General features: G+C 44.3%; 1 protein-coding gene across 2 annotated transcripts in view; it reads right to left on the reverse strand.

Annotated features, from left to right (window-relative positions):
- The window catches only part of NHS (NHS actin remodeling regulator), a 350,827-nt gene extending 346,336 nt beyond the window's left edge, over positions 1 to 4,491 (reverse strand). For both annotated transcript variants that reach the window (XM_045856123.1, XM_045856122.1), the window contains exon 1: positions 3,357 to 4,491. In XM_045856123.1, the coding sequence (XP_045712079.1) occupies positions 3,357 to 3,912 (556 nt within the window). In that variant the 5' untranslated portion in view covers positions 3,913 to 4,491. The remainder of the gene's footprint in view (positions 1 to 3,356) is intronic.
- Positions 4,492 to 18,065: the final 13,574 nt, after the last annotated feature.

The raw sequence follows: 18,065 nt of genomic DNA on the forward strand, positions 1-18,065 counted from the left end.
TCCTCCTCTACTAAACTTCTGAAGTTGGACTGCCATAAGCTAAGTTCCAGCCCCCTTTTCTTCACTTACCTATGTTGTTCCTAGCTTCTAGGACTTGCATACCATCTCTATGCTTTTGTCTCCCATTTACCTCTCCAGCCTGGGCCTCTCCAGTTGCACACTCACACATCTAATGATCTAAGTCTCAACTTAACATGGTGCAAATAGAAAACTATTGATTCTATCTTCACAATAAAATACCCACTCTTCCACTAGATGTACCCATTTCTGGAAATACTACTTCTTTCTACAAGTTGTTTAAATAAAAAAAAGTAATCATCCATACACATTTCTTTTCTTCTCATACTCTGTGCCCAATCCAATAAGTATATACTGTCAATTCTATTTTCAAAATGAATTCAGAATCCCACCACTTCTCACTGTCTACATAGCTACCTCCCTAGTCCTAGCCACCATCATGAGTCACACTGTGTAACTGGTTTACCAGCCTTCAGACTTGTCTCCAGAGTGATGTTACTAAAGTATATGTCAGATCATTGTCACCCCTGCAAACTGCTCCCCTGCCCCCAGTCTGTCTTAGGGCAATGGGAAGCAGCTGTCCAAGGATTAAGCAACACAGAAGACTGCATATGGCATGGTGATCCTGGTAGAAAGGCTATACAGGGGATATGTAGGCACCCAGACACCTTCAAAGGGAGAAGAAAGGCAATGTGGGTCACTCTCTTTGAAACTCCCCTAGGCCTTGAGGAAGACTAAAGGGAGATGCATGATGTAGCAGATGCCACTGGTATTCTACCTATAGACCCTCCTCACAGGACCCCTGCAGACATTCCTGTATAAAGCCTAAGCTTTTTGCATCTCTATACCTGGCCTGGGACCATGCTGAGCCCTAACATAGGGTAGGCCCCCTCTGTGAGCCAGGGAATTCATACTCCAGGTCCTAGTTTCCATCAGTGGTGGAGTTGGTAGATAGAATACTCCAGCTTCCTCACTCCTCAGTGGAACATTTCTGAGATGTGTGCTGAATTGAACCTAGTTTGCCCACAGTGTTATCCAAACTCACACTGTGCATGAACTTTCCTCCCTATGCTATTCCACTTCTGTACTCCCTCCCTGTGCTTCCTGGGATGCCTCTGAAATAAACCACTTACACAGAAACCCTTGTCTCTGCCTCTACCTGCTGTGAAACTCCAACTGAGACAGATACTATTGTGCCTTTCCTTCCAAAGGTAATGCCTTCCATCACATCAAACAAGAACAATGACATCCTAAGTTCATATGGACAAAAAAAAGAGGGAGGTCTGGACCCAAAGTGTAAAGATAACATTTCAGAAAAATTAAAAATATATATTTTAAAGTCCATCCCTGGACTTATTTATTGATCTATAAATACAGAGTATATATTCATCATCAGCTGTATGCACACGTTAAGGATTTTCTCTTTTTTTCTCCATTAACCATTAGTTTGTACTCCAAACAGTTAAAAGGACTTGAAAGGACTGTCAAATTCCATGTACGTAAAGTGCCCACTGCTGTCTCTAAAGAAGGAGGGGAGAAAGAGGGAGAAAAAAGAGCACACAATCTGCTCCAGCACTGAGTTTCACTTGTGTGAAATCTAATTTAAAGAGTTGCGTCTCTCTCTCTCTCTCTCTCTCTCTCTCTCTCTCTCTCTCTCTCTCTCTCACACACACACACACACACACACACACACACACACACACACACACACACACGGGAAATGTATGCACCACTCAACAGTCTGCAAAACTTCCCTCCAGTTCTTTTGAAGTGAAATCACCACTCACCCCAACCGCACTCCCCAGATATCAGCGCTGTTGAAAGTGAAGGGCCTGTCCCTGCTGTGTGGTTTAAGGTTAAAAAAAAAAAAAAAAAAAGGCAGGATTAAAGCGCTCATTTCAAGTCCCAAAAGTAAAATACGACTTGGCCTACGGCAGTCCTAATTCTTTCCAGAACTCATCCCCGGAATTGCCCTTTTAAACAACCAGTCATTAACCCAACTCAGGGTCTTTTATAGCAGCGAAAACCGATCGCGCACATCATTTATTCATTACGGTTATTATTGTTGTTATTGCAGAAAAGCAGCGAATTCCCGGGGCGGGGTTCAAAGGGGTTTCTTTTTCTTTCTTTCGTTTTTGGAGTGAGGGCAATGAGTGAGCTGGGTTGCAGGGCAGAGGTTCCCGGAAAGGACACCGCGACAGTGTCCCCGCCCCGCGCGCCCCGGGCCACCGCGCACCCGCGCAGCTGCTGCAGCAACGGGGAAGCTTCTTATGTAAGTCAGAGCCGCTGACATCACCTTCGCTGGAGCGTTGCAGCTGAACTAGGCACCTAACAACCGGAGCGAAGGCCTAGTGCCCCCGCCCACCTTTGGCTCATTCCTAAAGGATTCTGCCGCGCTCTGATTTTACCAACGGTGCGCCAGGGGAGCCTCCTGAGCGTCTCTCAGAGGGCAGATGACACAGAATGACATTTATTGGGAGCCCTAAGGTGTCTCAAGAGTGAAGTTAATGGGCAACAAAGATGCTCAGGGGTCTTCCATACACGGGTGGATTTGGGAGACGGTACGAGGTGGGAACACTTCTGGGATCCTCGGAGGGCAGAAGGCACCAAGAGCTATTTAGTGGGAACCCTGGGCTTGTTGAGAGCAAAAAAGATGTCCAGTGATCTCCCCAGGGCCCTGGACGCTCCTCCCTCCACACCCCTCCTCGAGGCTCCTCTGGGCCACAAGGTTGGAGCAGAGCTCTTAGAGGAGTTCACTCTAGGAGGAGCCTTGCTACGTCTCCCAAGAGCTCAAGGTATAAGTTCGGGGCTCTGCACAGCCCTTCAGGTCACGGTAAGAGTGACAAAACTGCCACAGCGAAGCAGAAGCCCTAAAAAGACACTCACTACTTCTTGAGCCCCCAATCACGAGTGACGGGTGTCGAACTATCAGGCTCAGAGCTGGGCAGCTGGAAACCACAGAAGTTGCACCAAACCCCTCTCATGCCCATGGATGGAGAGGGAGGAATAGGGAAGGTGAGCCCCACAGGTGAATGACAGACCCCTCTGCCTCTGTGTCGTCATGAACGCTCCTTTTCAGCCCACAGCTGCCTGCAAGTTCCGAGGCCGCCCCTTTAACTTTCTCCCCTCCACATTTGCATCCTTGTATGAGAGTCCAGTTGGAACTCTCTGCACCGGGAGGATTGGGGTGGGCCCCAGGGGAAGGGAGGGGTGGGAAAGCAAGGGTAAGTTGCAATCTGCAGTGGGCGCGGCGCCGCGGGGCTGGGATTGCGGCGACTGCGGAGGGCTGAGGGTGCGGCGCACGAGCGGAGCGCCGGGCGGGCGGCGCGGATACTCACGCACTGCCTCCTGCTTGGGGTCCAGCGTGCCGAGGACGCGCTGCACGCCGCCGAGCTTGCCCTGCAGCGCCCAGACACGGCGGTGGGTCAGCTGGATGTCGCTCTCGAGCTCCTGGAACAGACTGCACGCGTGCCGGGCCACGTCCGAGAGCTGCCGTAGGACGCGAGCCAGCGCGGCGTTGCTGACCGCGCACAGGTCCAGCATGAGCAGCACTGCCGCAGCCGCCGCCGAGGACGCCTCGCCAGCCGCGGACACCGCCTCTGGGACCCCTGCCGCGCTCTCCTCGCCCGCCGCGGGCGCCTCTCCGTGTTGTGGCTGTGCCTGATCGGTCTGAAGGGGCAACGCGGGCGGCGGCCCAGGAGGCGCAGGGGGCGCACGGAGCGCACGGGGAGGATCCTCCGGCCCGGTCTCCACGGCCTCGTCCCGTCCGCTGGGCGGCTGCAGGGGTGGCGGCGGTTCAGCTATGCCTCCGTTGGTGTCCTCTGCCGGGCCGGGCGGTGGGCGCCGCTGCCGGCACAGCCACTGCGGCTCCACGATCCGCTTAGGGAAAGGCATCCCGCGCAGCCGGGCCGCGACTTTCTGATCTCCTCAAAGCGCCCCTTGCTAGCTGGGAACCGGGCGCGCCCACCTGGGCGGAGAGGGGGCAGAAGTCGGGCAAAGGCACGCTGGGGCACTCCGGATACGCAGGGGTCTCTTCCGTTCACCTGGCCTCCTCCTCTTCCCCGCCCTACCCCTAGCAAATCAGTCTTCCTGGTCCTCCTCCGGGTGCACGGTTCCCTGGGGAAGATGATAAGCGCGGGGCACAGAAATCGTGGGGTGCGCCTGGGCTCTGCTCACTTGCTTCCAACCCAGGTCGGCTGGCTCAGCTCCATCATTCCAGCGCTCGCCGCAGCCGCCCCGGCCGCTGCTGCTGCCGCCGCCGCCTATATAAATGGGCGTGTGTGTGTGTGTGTGTGTGTGTGTGCGTGCGTGTGTGTCTGGGTGGGTGGGTGTGAGTGTGTGCGCGCGCCTCAGTTTGAAAGTACCCCAGCGCAGGCCTCTCCCCGCGCGCCCTTCGGCCGCTCCGGGGAGCGATTGCGCCCAGGCTCTTTCCCTCTCTGGGCCGGGAGGAGGTTTCAGAAAGGCGCTTTGAAAACCCGGAGAGAGGAATCCGCCTCCAGCCCGGGCGCAGGAGGCGGCGCGGGGGCGGCGGGGCCGACGCAGGGAGGGGGGAGACCAGGGCGAGGGGCGCAGCGCCCTGTACGGCCGCTGGGAGTCACTGGTGGCCTCACCCTGTGCGTTCCAACGCAAAAACACTTCCTCACATCTAAGGGGTTAGGGCTGAGACTGTCAGCGTGGCGGGGCGGAGAATCCTCAAGTTGGGGTTAGGGGTGTGGGTAGCAAGCACAGAGGCAGAGGGGTGGGGTATTGGGGACCCGGCAGATCTGGCGTGTTGAAGCAAGTTGCTTCTCCGAATTCCAGCCCTGAACAAGTCTTTTGGGTTCTTAGCGGGGAAAATCGGGCTCCCCCTATAAGTGCCCCGGGCTCTATGAGCGCAGTGAGACAGCTGGGGAGGGTGACTGGACGTAGGCGAACCACAGCACGACCAGAATAGCCAGCATGCTGTTTATACCCCTTTCCCAGGTATCACTCGGCTTCCTGCACTGGGCCAAGTCTCTACAGAATATCATGAATGAGACCCAAACCACCAATGAGCAAATCAGAAAACTGCTTGCAAAACTCATTGACACGTTAGGTGAGATACGCAGGATTACCTTTGTACTGTGCTGATCATTCACAGGGATTTTAAATTTCTCCATTAGAGAGATGATTCATAGAGGAAAGTTTTCCCCTTCGGTTAACTGAAAGGCATAATTTCTAAAGAGCCATGTATTTCGATTGTAGCAGGCTAGATGCTGTCAGCCTAAAACCTTTTTTTTTTAGAGTTTGGGAAATGTTAATAAAATACATGCTTTCATCCCTCCAAAAAGAATACTGTAAAAATATTTTTTCTTTATTTTAAAGCCACAAGCCAGATCTTGGGAATGCAGCCTTCATTTCATGTGTCTAAAGAGAACATGGAAAAAATGTTTTATGGCAACAATAAAGTCCTCCAGACCTTCGCTGGTGTCTCCTCTCACTTTCCGCCTTAGCAGGAGCCTGAACAGGGCCCCACAATCAGCACTTTGGACTGGCCCACACTTTGGTTATAAAGGTTTCAACAGACCCTTCTCTTACTCTACCTAAAGAAGAAACTTTTTTGGCAAGGGAATGTCCTTGTTCATAAAAGATCCAGGCTGGGGATTTGGGGGTAAAGGGCCATGATATCTGTAAGTACACATAAATGGTTCAGTACCAACAACAAGAATATAAATGATAACAATAATGTATATGTATGAAGAGAAAGAAAAAAGAAAATATAGCAAAATGTGCAAAATAATGAGTCTAAGTAAAGGATACATTGGGATTCATCATACATTTCTTGGAATTTTAAATTTGGCTTGGATTCCCTATAAAAAGTGAAAGAAAGAATATTTTGGAAAAGGGTCTTTTGGGAGTTGTTCTTTATCTCACAAATTAAAAAAGCTTAGAGCTGGCTATTTTCAAATTTAACTTGACTTTTTTTTTTTTTTTTTTTTTTTACCAGAGGGAACTGGGCAGTGGGGTAGTGGCAGGTAGCTTGACTTTTTCATATGTTCAAAATTCTGAACATGAGTTCTGCTAGGTGGCCAGCCACACACTCCTCCCTAAACATATTGAGGTAAAGAAAAACAAAGGGTATTAAAGGCATCCAGTTAGCAAGCCTTGTGGAAAGTCTGCCCTGCCTCTCACTCCCCCTTACCCAGCACCGTCCTATTAATAGCATTCAAGGGGCCTAGTGGAGTGGGCCCAGCTGAACCCTGACATGGGCTGAGTGGTGGTGAATTCTCACTCCTAAAGGATGACTTCAGAGTCACCAAAAATAAAACTAATAGAAATAAACACTTACATTGATATGATTGGTTGATATTTTCTCAGTCCTCTATAAGGTGTGACTAAAGGCACCTTTAAAAATGTGATTGTTATACATCCACAACACCATTTTAATAAGAACTACATGTTAGCTATGCAAGGGTAGCTTCAGGACAACTTCCTGGCTTCACTGTACTCATTCCCACTTCAAGCCCCTCTTATGTGGCTTACCCTGCCCCTGCAACACACACGCACACCCCACAGCCACACAAGTATTTTAGTTTGGTTCCTACTTTGTAGAACTGAAATCAAATTGTAGCAACCACATGTAATCATGATGTGATGTATGTTTTTTTCCTTTTTTAAATTAAATTTATTGGTGTAATATCAGTTAATAACATTATATAATTCAGGTGTACAAAATCTTAATGCCAATGAGTCTTCCATACATCTAGGAGTTGTGCCTTTCTTTTTTTTTTTTTTTTGGTTTTTTCCCCCTTTTTTAATTGATGTTCAAATACAGTTGTCTCCATTTTCCCACCACCACTTTCCTGGAGTTGTGCCTTTCTTATTCAAATCCTCAATTGCACTATTTTACTCTGAGTTTTCCCACAAAAAGTTCTGATGACATCAAAGTTGATATCTGAAGCCAGATTTTATACCTACTTACATGTGTTGATCTCTCCTGATCATATACCCCCACACCCATGTACACATATTTATTACCATGAGCTTATAGCCAAAATAGAAAGGAAAGGCAGCATTGAAAAATGACCCCACTGCCTAATCCCCAGCGGTCATTCATGCAGCTCAAAGGCCAGCAGTTTCCCCATAAACTCTAATGTTCAGTCAGTATAAACCTTATGCCATTGTAAAATGAATGAAATATCCTGTCTGTGTCACCACGCCCCATAGTTACACTAGTGCCTGCCGCAGCCCAGTAGGAACAAGGTCTTTGTTAAAGAAAAGGATTGGCATACAAAACACCATAAGCCACCTCCATCCTTAGCCTCCTATGTCCACAGAAGGATATTCAAGTTTTCTCTAGAATCTCACAAGAAACAAAGCGGAGACTCTTGAAAGATTATTCACCAAAATGTCTGTTGTGTTTCAAATATGCCAGCATTGATGCTGCATCATAATTATTTCTACTTAAAAATATTTATTTTGTCTAAGAAATTCCAGGAAACACATGGGCTTGTTAACATAATCATCTAATAATGGTGACTGAAGTCTCCTTCCACCCAATTGCACCTATTCCCCACTTAATCATTTTAATTCAGTCCTAAAGGCCCTGCCACAAAGTAAAAGCTGTTAAGTAAAAATATTTTCAGTAATTACATTGGATTAAATATGAGTATTCCATCCTAATCTAAGTTACCCAAACCATTTCACAGATAGAAAAATATACCAAGTTCACATTAGTAAAAAGCAACAATTTAAATATAAATGAACATGGTTTGTCCACAAAACGTAATATCTTATAATAGAGGTGCCTTATACTTGCCCAAGGAAGAAGAGCAGATTTGAGAGTGGGTAGCAATGGCTGTATGAGGAGGGAGAGGTTCGTTCCATTTTTGAGAAACTTGGAAAGTCATATGGTTCTTATTCAAGCAGAAAACTTCTTGGAGCTCATGGTTATCCTATACTCAACATGAACCCACAAATAAAGTAATAGCACAGGAAAACACCTTTAGGGCAAAATAAAAGCTAAAGATGAGAGAGCTGTGAGACACATGGGAAGAAGGTTTATCATAGCCAATGGAAGGACTGCAGAAGATGTTACTTACCCCTCTCTCCCCCCACAACAGGAGACCACCACCTCATGCTCCCCAGGAGGTTCTCCCAAGTTTGATGTTAGAAGTTTGAACTTGGTTCTCCCAAGTTTGAAGTTTGATCTGAGTTTCTGAGCTCCGAGATTCACCAGCCCCCTTTCTCCTTTAGCTGTGCTGGTTACTAGGAGGAGGCCAGTAGCCCATAGTTGTATGCCATCTTGTTGTAGGGAACATGCATTCTTCCAGATCTATGGTTCACGGCATAAATATTATGTTCAAAGCCTTCATGGCTTAGTTTTTGAAATTCAGAAGTCCCTTGTATTCCAGTTTGAGAACCTTAAATTTGGCTTTCTGTACCAGTGTTCCCAGGAAACATCACAGGAAAGATTCATTAGTATCTCAAAATATGAAGCTGCAGTACACATCAGTCCAGGCACATGCATATTGACAACAATCATGCGTATGGTTTTATGGGGGGAAAAGACTATATACCACTACTGAAAGTTTCCCTTTGTTTTAGTCTGTGCTTTTGTTCTGCAAAAGTCCTCATTTAGTCTATGAAATATTAAGGACAGAGGTTCCTTTCTGCATTTTACTGACAGGGAAACATAGGCAGAAAAAAAAATAATGCTATTAAATGTTCTCCCAAAATTCCAAAGACTGTGAATGCAAAGACCATTTCAACCAGCCTTTTTATCTTCTTTCCAAAGAACTGTTGATTACTCATATTGTTTCCAATGGGAGAAATTTAGACTTCTTTCTTATCTTCAAAAATCCACGCCTCACATTTTACAACTGAATATAATTTTAAACATGCCAAATCTGGATCTAGTCAGAACTGCAAATACATCAAAATAACTGACAGAGTTAAAGCAGATGGTGATAGCAAACAACAAGGGTGTTTCATTCACTTATTCCTTCCTCTGCTTCCGCAACAAACATTTACCGGAAGCTTTATTTACTGAGTACAAACATTTATTGGGTGCTCAGGCCTCTGTTAGCTGCCAGGCATATAAAGCAAAGAAGATATAAACATGGCTCCCAAAGGATGGAATCTAGGAGAGGAGATAGACATGTAAACAAATAATAGAGAAGAATTAAGTGCTATTCAGAATTCCAGGAAGATTAACACTGACTGGGATGGGGGGAGGGTTGTAGACTAAAGCAGTGGTTCTGAAAACAACTCAGGCTTCAGTACTGGTTCTTACAGCCTAGAAATGGAAAGACTAAAAGCCGAGACCAAGCATCACCACATGGTTAAAAGTAAAATAAACTGGTGAAAATGGAGACCCCACAACCAGCTGCAAGAGATATGTTATTGACTAGAATCATTAAATGGCATTTCCAACAAGTCTTTGAAAAATCCTGAAAACCAGTTAGTAGAAGAAAGAATGTGGAAATTATGTTGCTTTTTTTTAAGCTGACTTGTAATTTTCACTCTTTGGCAGGGCTCAGTTTATAAAGATGAAGTGGATTTTTAATATATTTACTATAAAGAAAAGTCTTCAATTGGGTAAAATGAACCACAGTCTCTAGAGCACATGGCGCTAATAAAGCTAAACAGCCACTCCCCAAGGGTTCATAAGCTCCCCCCGCAACGTCTCTTTTTTTTCAACTGTTCAGAATTTGTTCTCCAAGCACCCTTGTGTGATGAAAACACCCAGCACTGGCCTTGACCCAGAGAAAGTGCTTTTGACTGTGGTGGTCCTGAAATAAATCAGCTCTTTTTTAGAGGAACTTGAGGGAAAAAAAATCTACAATTCACATTATCATTCTGGGATTGGGTCCTTGTGAACAGCAGAAGCAGCAAACTTCAAACCTTATCAAGATTGTAATATACATTAAGGAAGTGAAATTGAGCCAGATTTGAAGGAAAGCGCTGTAGTAATTACAGAGTTATGAAGATTTAAAAGCTATGCGTCTGGGCATGCAGAGCACAACGTGCTTCCTTTGGGTTCAGAGACACCGCAATTACAGGGCTTAAGGGTAGCAAAGCACAGAATTAGAATTCCCCATTAGTTTGATTAATCACTGATGTGAATGCAGGCACTGGAATTGGCTATGGCTCAGTCTGATTTGTGTCTCTTCCTAGTCTCCCCTTCCCTTTACTCCATTTCCTTTACAAGATCAGGGGCACCCAGAAGAATGCAAACTTTGTATAAATGATAAGAAATTCGGTGCAAGAAAGTTAAAACTTCCTAAAGCTCAATGATTTCCCTGCAACCCTGTTGGCTTTGCCGAGTTGTATAATAGCTTGTTCTTTCTTCTTCCCAAGCTGTCAAATCGTAATGGTATAACAACGACATGTTAGTAAATCTAATAAGAAAATCAGAGAATAAAATATATTATGTGGGTGTAGAACAAGTTGACATCCTCATGGGAGGCTCACTGAGATAATAACATATGATATTGTGTTAGATGAACTATAACAAACAAACAAGCAAAACAATATCGAGTCAATTAGACAATAGTGGGAGAGAGTCTGGTTCTTTGGAAGGAACTGCTACACCTTTCTGATCAACTTGACTAAGAATCTACTTGCAGAAATGATGTCTTGCTCTGGAAAATGATGTTGTTGGTGTGAGGTTAGTATTTAGGGGTTAAGATATTTAACTCAGTGTCTCTACATCAATACAACCAAAAACTACAGCCATTTTTTTTATGAATGTGGAACACACAGGCACAAAAAGGTCAATGCACTAATTCAAATCCAGCACGGCCACTTAGAAAAAGAACTCTGTAAATGAAAATCCAGAATTTTTAACACAAAAGCCCTTTACTGGTCAGGACAGCCTTTAAATTGTGTGCCAAGATGACCCTTGGTGGGAAAGGTGACTTTGTCAGTGGGAGATTTTTAAATAAAAAATGTCATTGAAATTTATTTATGTGGCCCTTTTCATATTTGCATATGAACTACAGAGCTCCTGGGATCAAACATGAGAAAACCAACCAGCCATGCCTCTTAAATTATTTTTCTGAAGGTACTTTCTTTTTTCCACCTCAATTGTAAAGATCTGGGAATAACAGCCAAGTGTGCAAAGTAGACATTTTTGTTTCTCATCCTGTCTCAATGGCCTTGTAATGTATTCAATAAAAGTCTGGAAATAATGAAAGCTTCTCCATGGAGAAATACAAGGTTCACCATGAGGAACGATAGCACCTAGGAGTCTCCTATAGTAACAGCAACACTAGCAGAAACGTTGCAGAAGTTTGAATTTTCTACTTAAGAAAAAAAGAATTTAAAAGGTGACCATCCTAGACACTCATTAGTGTACAGATGGAATATCAGGCCACTAAGACAAAAATAAACAGCGTTCCAAGAATTTTATTGAAAAAATGGTAATTAAGCACTTGCATTACAGGCTCATTTTGACCATGTTTCTTTTGTTGTTGTTGTTTTTTAAGATTTTATTTATTTATTTTAGACAGAGGGAAAGGGAGGGAGAAAGAGAAGGAGAGAAACATCAATGTGTGGCCACCCCCCATGCACTTCCCACTGGAGACCTGACCTGGCCCACAACCCAGGTATGTACCCTGACTGGGAAACAAACCAGCAACTCTTTGGTTCATAGGCCGGTGCTTAATCCATTGAGCCACACCAGCCAGAGCTCATTTTGACCATGTTTCAACATATCTAAAGTATTTTCTACTGACTTCAGGAAGAACCTCACCCCTGGTTGCTAGGAAAGTCATAATAAAAGGATGGGGAGAGTGAAAAACATGGATTTGAGTTTTCAAAATTATTTTCCATTTTAATCTTTTTTTTTTTTTTTGCTCTTGGGATACAGCGTCTTCACTTGAACCACCTGTACATCTTTATGTAGTTTTGCTACAGGGGCAGACACTGTCATTTGTTTACCCTTTCTTCTTTTCTAACGGAATCTTGATTTTGTTTCAGATGGCAATAGCACCAGTCAATCTGCTCACCATCCTATATTCCCTTGCATTCAGGGTTGAATGCAAGGGTTGAATTCAGAACTACATGATGTAGTTCTGAATAAAGATATCTATGTGGATTTCTAGGAATGTTTTTGCTGTCCTGGCACAGGTGCTGTCTCCTTCTGTTTCTTCCTTCTTCTTTGGCCCTGGAGAATGGACTCAAGGTTGAGATGAAAGGGTAGTCTTATGCCTGTGACATGCATGAGGATGGAACTCTCATGCAAAGGGATAAAGTTCCTGGAATATAAGAGAGAAGACAACTGCCCTAGACATGGAGTCCCTCCTCTTCCAGACTTCTTATGCTGTGAGAAAAGATAACTCCCTCTTTGGGTCAGCTACTATACATGGAGTCAGATGCAGTTTTGATAGATAGGTTCCAGGAAAAGCAAAGGAGACAACATATCTGGGACAAGTTGATACATGCAATACATGCATGAGAGAAAAAGGCAGGGAAGGTCAACTCCTAGGTCCCGAGATTGATGGGAGATTCACTAGGACAAAGAATGTGAGAAAAGACCCTCAGCCACCCTATAGGCCTGTGAAGGTCTAGAGCTAAGGCATATGAAATTGCATATGAAACCAACCCTTACCCCCAAAAGGCATCAGGGCAGAGTGGGGACCTTAGCTTTTAAAAAATGCAATGGCTCTCAAAGTGGTCATTTAAATACCTGGGCTGTCTTTATGTAGCTAAAGGGAAGGCTGCTAAAGGGTCTGTTTCCATAGACCCAAAGCTTGGAAAGGGAAAATGAATAGAGAACTGATTGTGATTGTATCACGGTGTGAGGTACCAAGTCCACAGTGGGAGAGGGAGCTGTGCAAATCATGGAGGCACTCAGGGAAAGAGATCCCTTCTTCCCTCTGGGAGTAGACTATGTTGTCTCCGAGAATTCATACTTATCCTTGGGAGACGTGTGTGTGTGTGTGTGTGTGATAGAGAGAGAGAGAGAGAGAGAGAGAGAGAGAGAGAGAGAGAGAGAGAGAGAGAGAGAGAGAGTTCCACAGCTACCATTGGACAATCTAAAGAGTAAGGGATGCATCTGCCCCCACCTAGGCATACAGATCATGAAGGAGAGTGGATAGAATACTACCCCTGGAGACTGCAGAGGTACTTGTTGACTAACTCACACTGGAGGATATGTCCTTTTGGTGGGGAAAGGATGTATCCTGGGTAAGAAGAGCTCCAGCGAATGAACATTTCCAAGAGACAAAAGGCAGAGGTGGAAGAAGGAATGGATTCCACAGAGAAGAGACAACTTGAGGGCAGGGGAGCAAGGACGGGAAGTGCAGTGTGCCTCTAAAAGTCCCCCTGTGCGAGTTTAAACTCCTTGAGAGTTAATGAGGTTTCACATTCTTTCCTACACATGTGGTTTTCTCTTTTGATTTTCCTCAAATTTTGAACACACACTTACAGATCTGCATAACTGTCTGGCTGTGTTAGGGAGGAAAGTGAAAGTTGAGAATTCCAATTAGCCCTGAAGCTCCCAGAGATCCTTGCATAGAGAAGAGCAATTTACCCAGGATCAGGTCCTCCCACATTCCAGACCTGCACCCACCATGAAGTTTATAGAGCCCCCTGGTGGAGTCAGGAGTAATACATGACGCAGAAAAGCCCAGGGATGCAGGTAGACAACTTCAGAATGGACTGGGATTCAATCCCATACTCTTCCCAAAAGTCTATGGAGAAACAAGACTTAAGAATCAGAGGAAAACTTCCCTTTGATTTACAGAGGCAAAACACCAGGCACAGTGCCTGCTTCAGAGCTGGCAGTCAGTAATTGGGCAGCCACTATGATGATTATGATTATTGAGATTTAGTTTCTATAGATACCCTGTGGCCTTAAATGATCTGAGAATGGTTCACCAAGTAAGACGCCCCATAAGCTCAGAACAAGTAAGTGGCAATGTGAAGAGTTTGAGGGCATAGTCAATAATCCAGCTTCAAATCTATCCTTAGCCTTTCTTCCTAGCAAGTATATGTTGACCACCAGAGCTCATGAGCATTACACTTAGACCATAAGTCTGAAGACTCCTAGGAGCTGTGTTTATTGCTCCAGTGCTTCTTGCTCCAGAAAAGCACATTCCTTTTACTGTAGTCCCTTTGGAGCTGTTTCCCAAAGGGTCAGCAGGTGTTTTGAAAGGTCTGCCATGCATCATGTCAGAATATGCTGCATGGGGTGAGAGAAAAATCAGAGCAAATTATGGTCAAAGGGTAGGGTGGGAGTGGAGAAGAGAGGGAGATAGGACCAGACAGTGTCTCAACAGGAAACAGTTGGCACATTCAAATGATGATTTGAAGAGGATTCTTTTACAAAGGCACTAATTATACAATGTCAGCTAGTGGGAAAATGCAAGAACTCAGGACAAGCAGTAGCAGAGCTGTTACCACCCCTAGGCCTAAAGGGATGAGGATAGAGAGAAGTTACCAGAAGGAGAAAGGAATGTAGTCTTCCTTGAAAGAAGCAATGACCTTAGGTCAACAGAAAGAGTCAACCCAAATAGGGAACTGAGCATTATATGTATCTGGACCTTACTGTCCTCCTACCCTCTGATTTACTTCCAGAACTCTTTCCAGTTTGAACCCAACTGGAAGCTTATGGGCAATGGGACCCTGTTGACATAATGTACATAGATCAAGCACCCCAGCCACAGAACAGGTTGGAGAAGGGTAGAGAAGGGCCAATAAAAGATATCTAGTACAATAGAGGAGGGACATCTAAGGAGTTGTTTTGGTGTGGTTTGTTTGTTTATTTGTTTGTTTTTGTCAAGAAAACAAGACCACAAGCCCATTAGCCACAGGATAGGCTTGTATAATTATTCTTCAAATGATGATGGGTTTATGTTCACCATCCAAACTTTCTCTTTGCTCTTGAGGTGAAAGACTGCCTCATATTGGAAATAGTCATGTCCAGGAATAGTAGGAAGACAAGATCCTAGCAAGAAATAGTTTTCCCTATGGCTGTTAGGAGGACCTCAGGGAACTAGAAAAAGATACAGTGAGGGGGTAGGAAAAGGTTCCAGGGGTGGGAGTTGGGCAGAATGGAAGTGCCCATAAAGGAAAAGAAACCTTTGGCAGTCAGAGAATAGCACAGAGTAGAAAGTGACATACAAAGTGTAGTCAGGGGTCCTTAATAAATGGTCTCTGCCAGGAAATTAGGGGAGAGATGGGGGGAGGGAATGGGGTCCAGTAGAGATATCACATTTTTTGTAGTCCAAGATTCAACTTCCCTTTTCACCAACATACTCCTGGAAGTTGTACAGATCTTTTTCCCTAACACCACAGCTGTGTGTGTGTGTTTTCACTTGTCACTAAATGATCAGCATTCAAAGAAATGCTTCTATTTTGGGGGTATTACCATCTCTAAAACAAGAGGCAGAAAAGTAGAGGGAGGCAGTTAGGGGCTGCATTTAATCTTCTCTAATATCGCAGTGCGAAGGAAACTGGGGAATGAAAACATAGTCATTTAGAAAATGGTTGATGAGTCACTGATTGGCACCGGGTGGAGAAAAAGAGAAGTCATTATTCATTCAGAGTATGCCTGGTCTTTTAAAAATAGGTTCCTCACTCTGCTGGGGGGTGGGTGTTTGGGCTTTAGAGACTGAGAGGATGATGGCAGAGGGCAAGGGCTGGGATGGAAACTGCCCAGGCAGGCAGGGCCCTCCTCCATCTAGATGCATCTCAGCCCTTGAAAACTCTCCAGCTTTAAGAAGCAGAAAGACAGATTAATGCCACCTTGTTCCTCCTGTACCTCTTTCTTGAGGCCTTAATAATACTTGTTGGGAAACTTCAGCTTTAGGGGAACCATGCCAAGTAGAAGAGACAGCACTTTCTGTGACCATAATTTTGCCAACAGACTCAACACTCCATTACTCAGAATTCCTTTTCCAGGTTCTCATCTACACAGGTCTCTCTTCATCTACCTGCTTTTGTCCGCTTTGTTGTTCATTATTTGTTCTATAATTGAGTTGGTGGGGGTGGTGGATTTGAATCTGTCAAATTAGAACATGGTGAAATATTTGCTGGAGGAGGAAAATTAAAGTCCTGAGTAAGCAGAAGCTAAAGATTGCCTGGAAATTTTGTTTCTGCATGTGTTATAGGAAAACAAAATAAAAATCCTGCCTGATAAGGGTTTTGCTAAGGACAGTGCTTGGGCCTTGACATGCAGATCTGGCCAATGGCTAAGGCAGTGAACCAGAAAGAACTCAACTGGTTTACACTGAGAAAGTCAGAGAAAAGAATGGATCTAGAAGGTGAGAGATGGCAAAGGACAGAAAGCCTAAGGACCTTTCAAAAGACAGGGAAAAGAAGGGGCAACTGTTGGGTTGTGATGAAATTAGCAAAGAGGAACTTGGCTTTATGTTATAAATTGGTACTTTATATTTTGTCGATACTACAGGAAAAATTTAAATAGGTTTTCAATTTGGGGGGATTGTTGTAGTCTTGTTTCTTCTGAATGCAGAACTGAGCTGAGGGGGACAACATGGTGGCCTGAATTTATATAGAATACAAGCTTGGCTTGTATTGCATTCATACATATGCATGTAATCCCCACTACCATGTACACTTTACAACATACATACAGCTTTCTTATATTACATTTTGGCTTGCCACTTCCTTAATTATTATAGTTGTCCTTGCTCATACTGGGATAAATTTACCTATTCTAACTAGAGACAATAGAGAAAAGTCTGATGCTGGATCTAGTTCCAGAAAAGTAGGAAGATATGCAAGGCTCAACTTTATCTCAGCTTGGAATTCTATCCAAAATCTTCAGTTTTTAATATTCAAAATCTTCCACATCTCAATCTCCATATTCTTTGAGAAAGTGCTAAGGAGCTGGAGGTAAAAGAAATACTCAGTAGCCTACAGACTGTTGGGAGCCTGCAACTACAGTTACATCTCATACAACATTATTTTAAACATTATTGTATATACAACATACATTTTTACTGTTAAATATTCAATTTTTATCAGAATAAATAATTTGCATTTTAATTTTATGCACTTCTTTTTTAGTCCTTCAAAACCCTAAAAACAAGGCGGAAAACTTGGAAAGGAGAGAACTGTGATCCATCCCTTCCACCGAGAACGTACTTTCTTCTAAGAAACTGCAGTTGTGTGGATGGAGGTAGACTTTTTACACTAGGACGAGTTACTCCAGCATTTTTACCTGCATGTTCCAAGTCAGTCAGGTGCACCAGTCCTTCCAGCAGAACCTGCCTTAGGCACTTAACCTTTCATGGCTCAGGTGTGCCAAGACAAAAAAAAAATGGCCCAAATAGAAAAACAGATAAAAGTTCCAGAATAAATACAACTAAGCAACAAAGAGATAGCCAACCTATCAGATGCACAGTTCAAAACACTGGTGATCAGGATGCTCACAGAATTGGTTGAATTTGGTCTTAAATTAGATGAAAAAATGAAGGTTACACCAAGCAAAATGAAGGAAAATGCACAGGGATCCAACAGTGATGGGAAGGAAACTGGAACTCAGATCAAGGGTGTGGACCAGAAAGAAGAAAGGAACATCCAACCAGAAAACGATGAAGAAATGAGAATTCAAAAAATTGAGGAGAGGCTTAGGAACATCCAGGACACCTTTAAACGTTCCAACATCCAAATCATAGGGGTACCAGAAGGAGAAGAGGAAGAGCAAGAAAATGAACACTTATTTGAACAAATAATGAAGGAGAACTTTCCCAATCTGGCAAAAGAAAGAGACCTCCAGGAAGCTCAGAGAGTCCCAAAGAAGTTGGGCCAAAGGAGGAACACACCAAGGCACATCATAATTACATTACCCAAGATTAAAGATAAGGAGAGAATCTTAAAAGCAGCAAGAGAGAAGGAGACAGTTACCTACAAAGGAGTTCCCATAAGACTGTCAGCTGATTTCTCAAAAGAGACCTTACAGGCAAGAAGGGGCTGGAAAGAAGTATTCCAAGTCATGAAAGGCAAGGACCTACATCCAAGATTGCTCTATCCAGCAAAGCTTTCATTTAGAATGGAAGGGCAGATAAAGTGCTTCTCAGATAAGGTCAAGTTAAAGGAGTTCATCATCACCAAGC

This window comes from Phyllostomus hastatus, unplaced genomic scaffold (genome assembly GCF_019186645.2).
Source record: "Phyllostomus hastatus isolate PE091 unplaced genomic scaffold, TTU_PhHast_1.1 phas_scaffold_12, whole genome shotgun sequence".
Taxonomy (NCBI): Eukaryota; Metazoa; Chordata; class Mammalia; order Chiroptera; family Phyllostomidae; genus Phyllostomus; species Phyllostomus hastatus.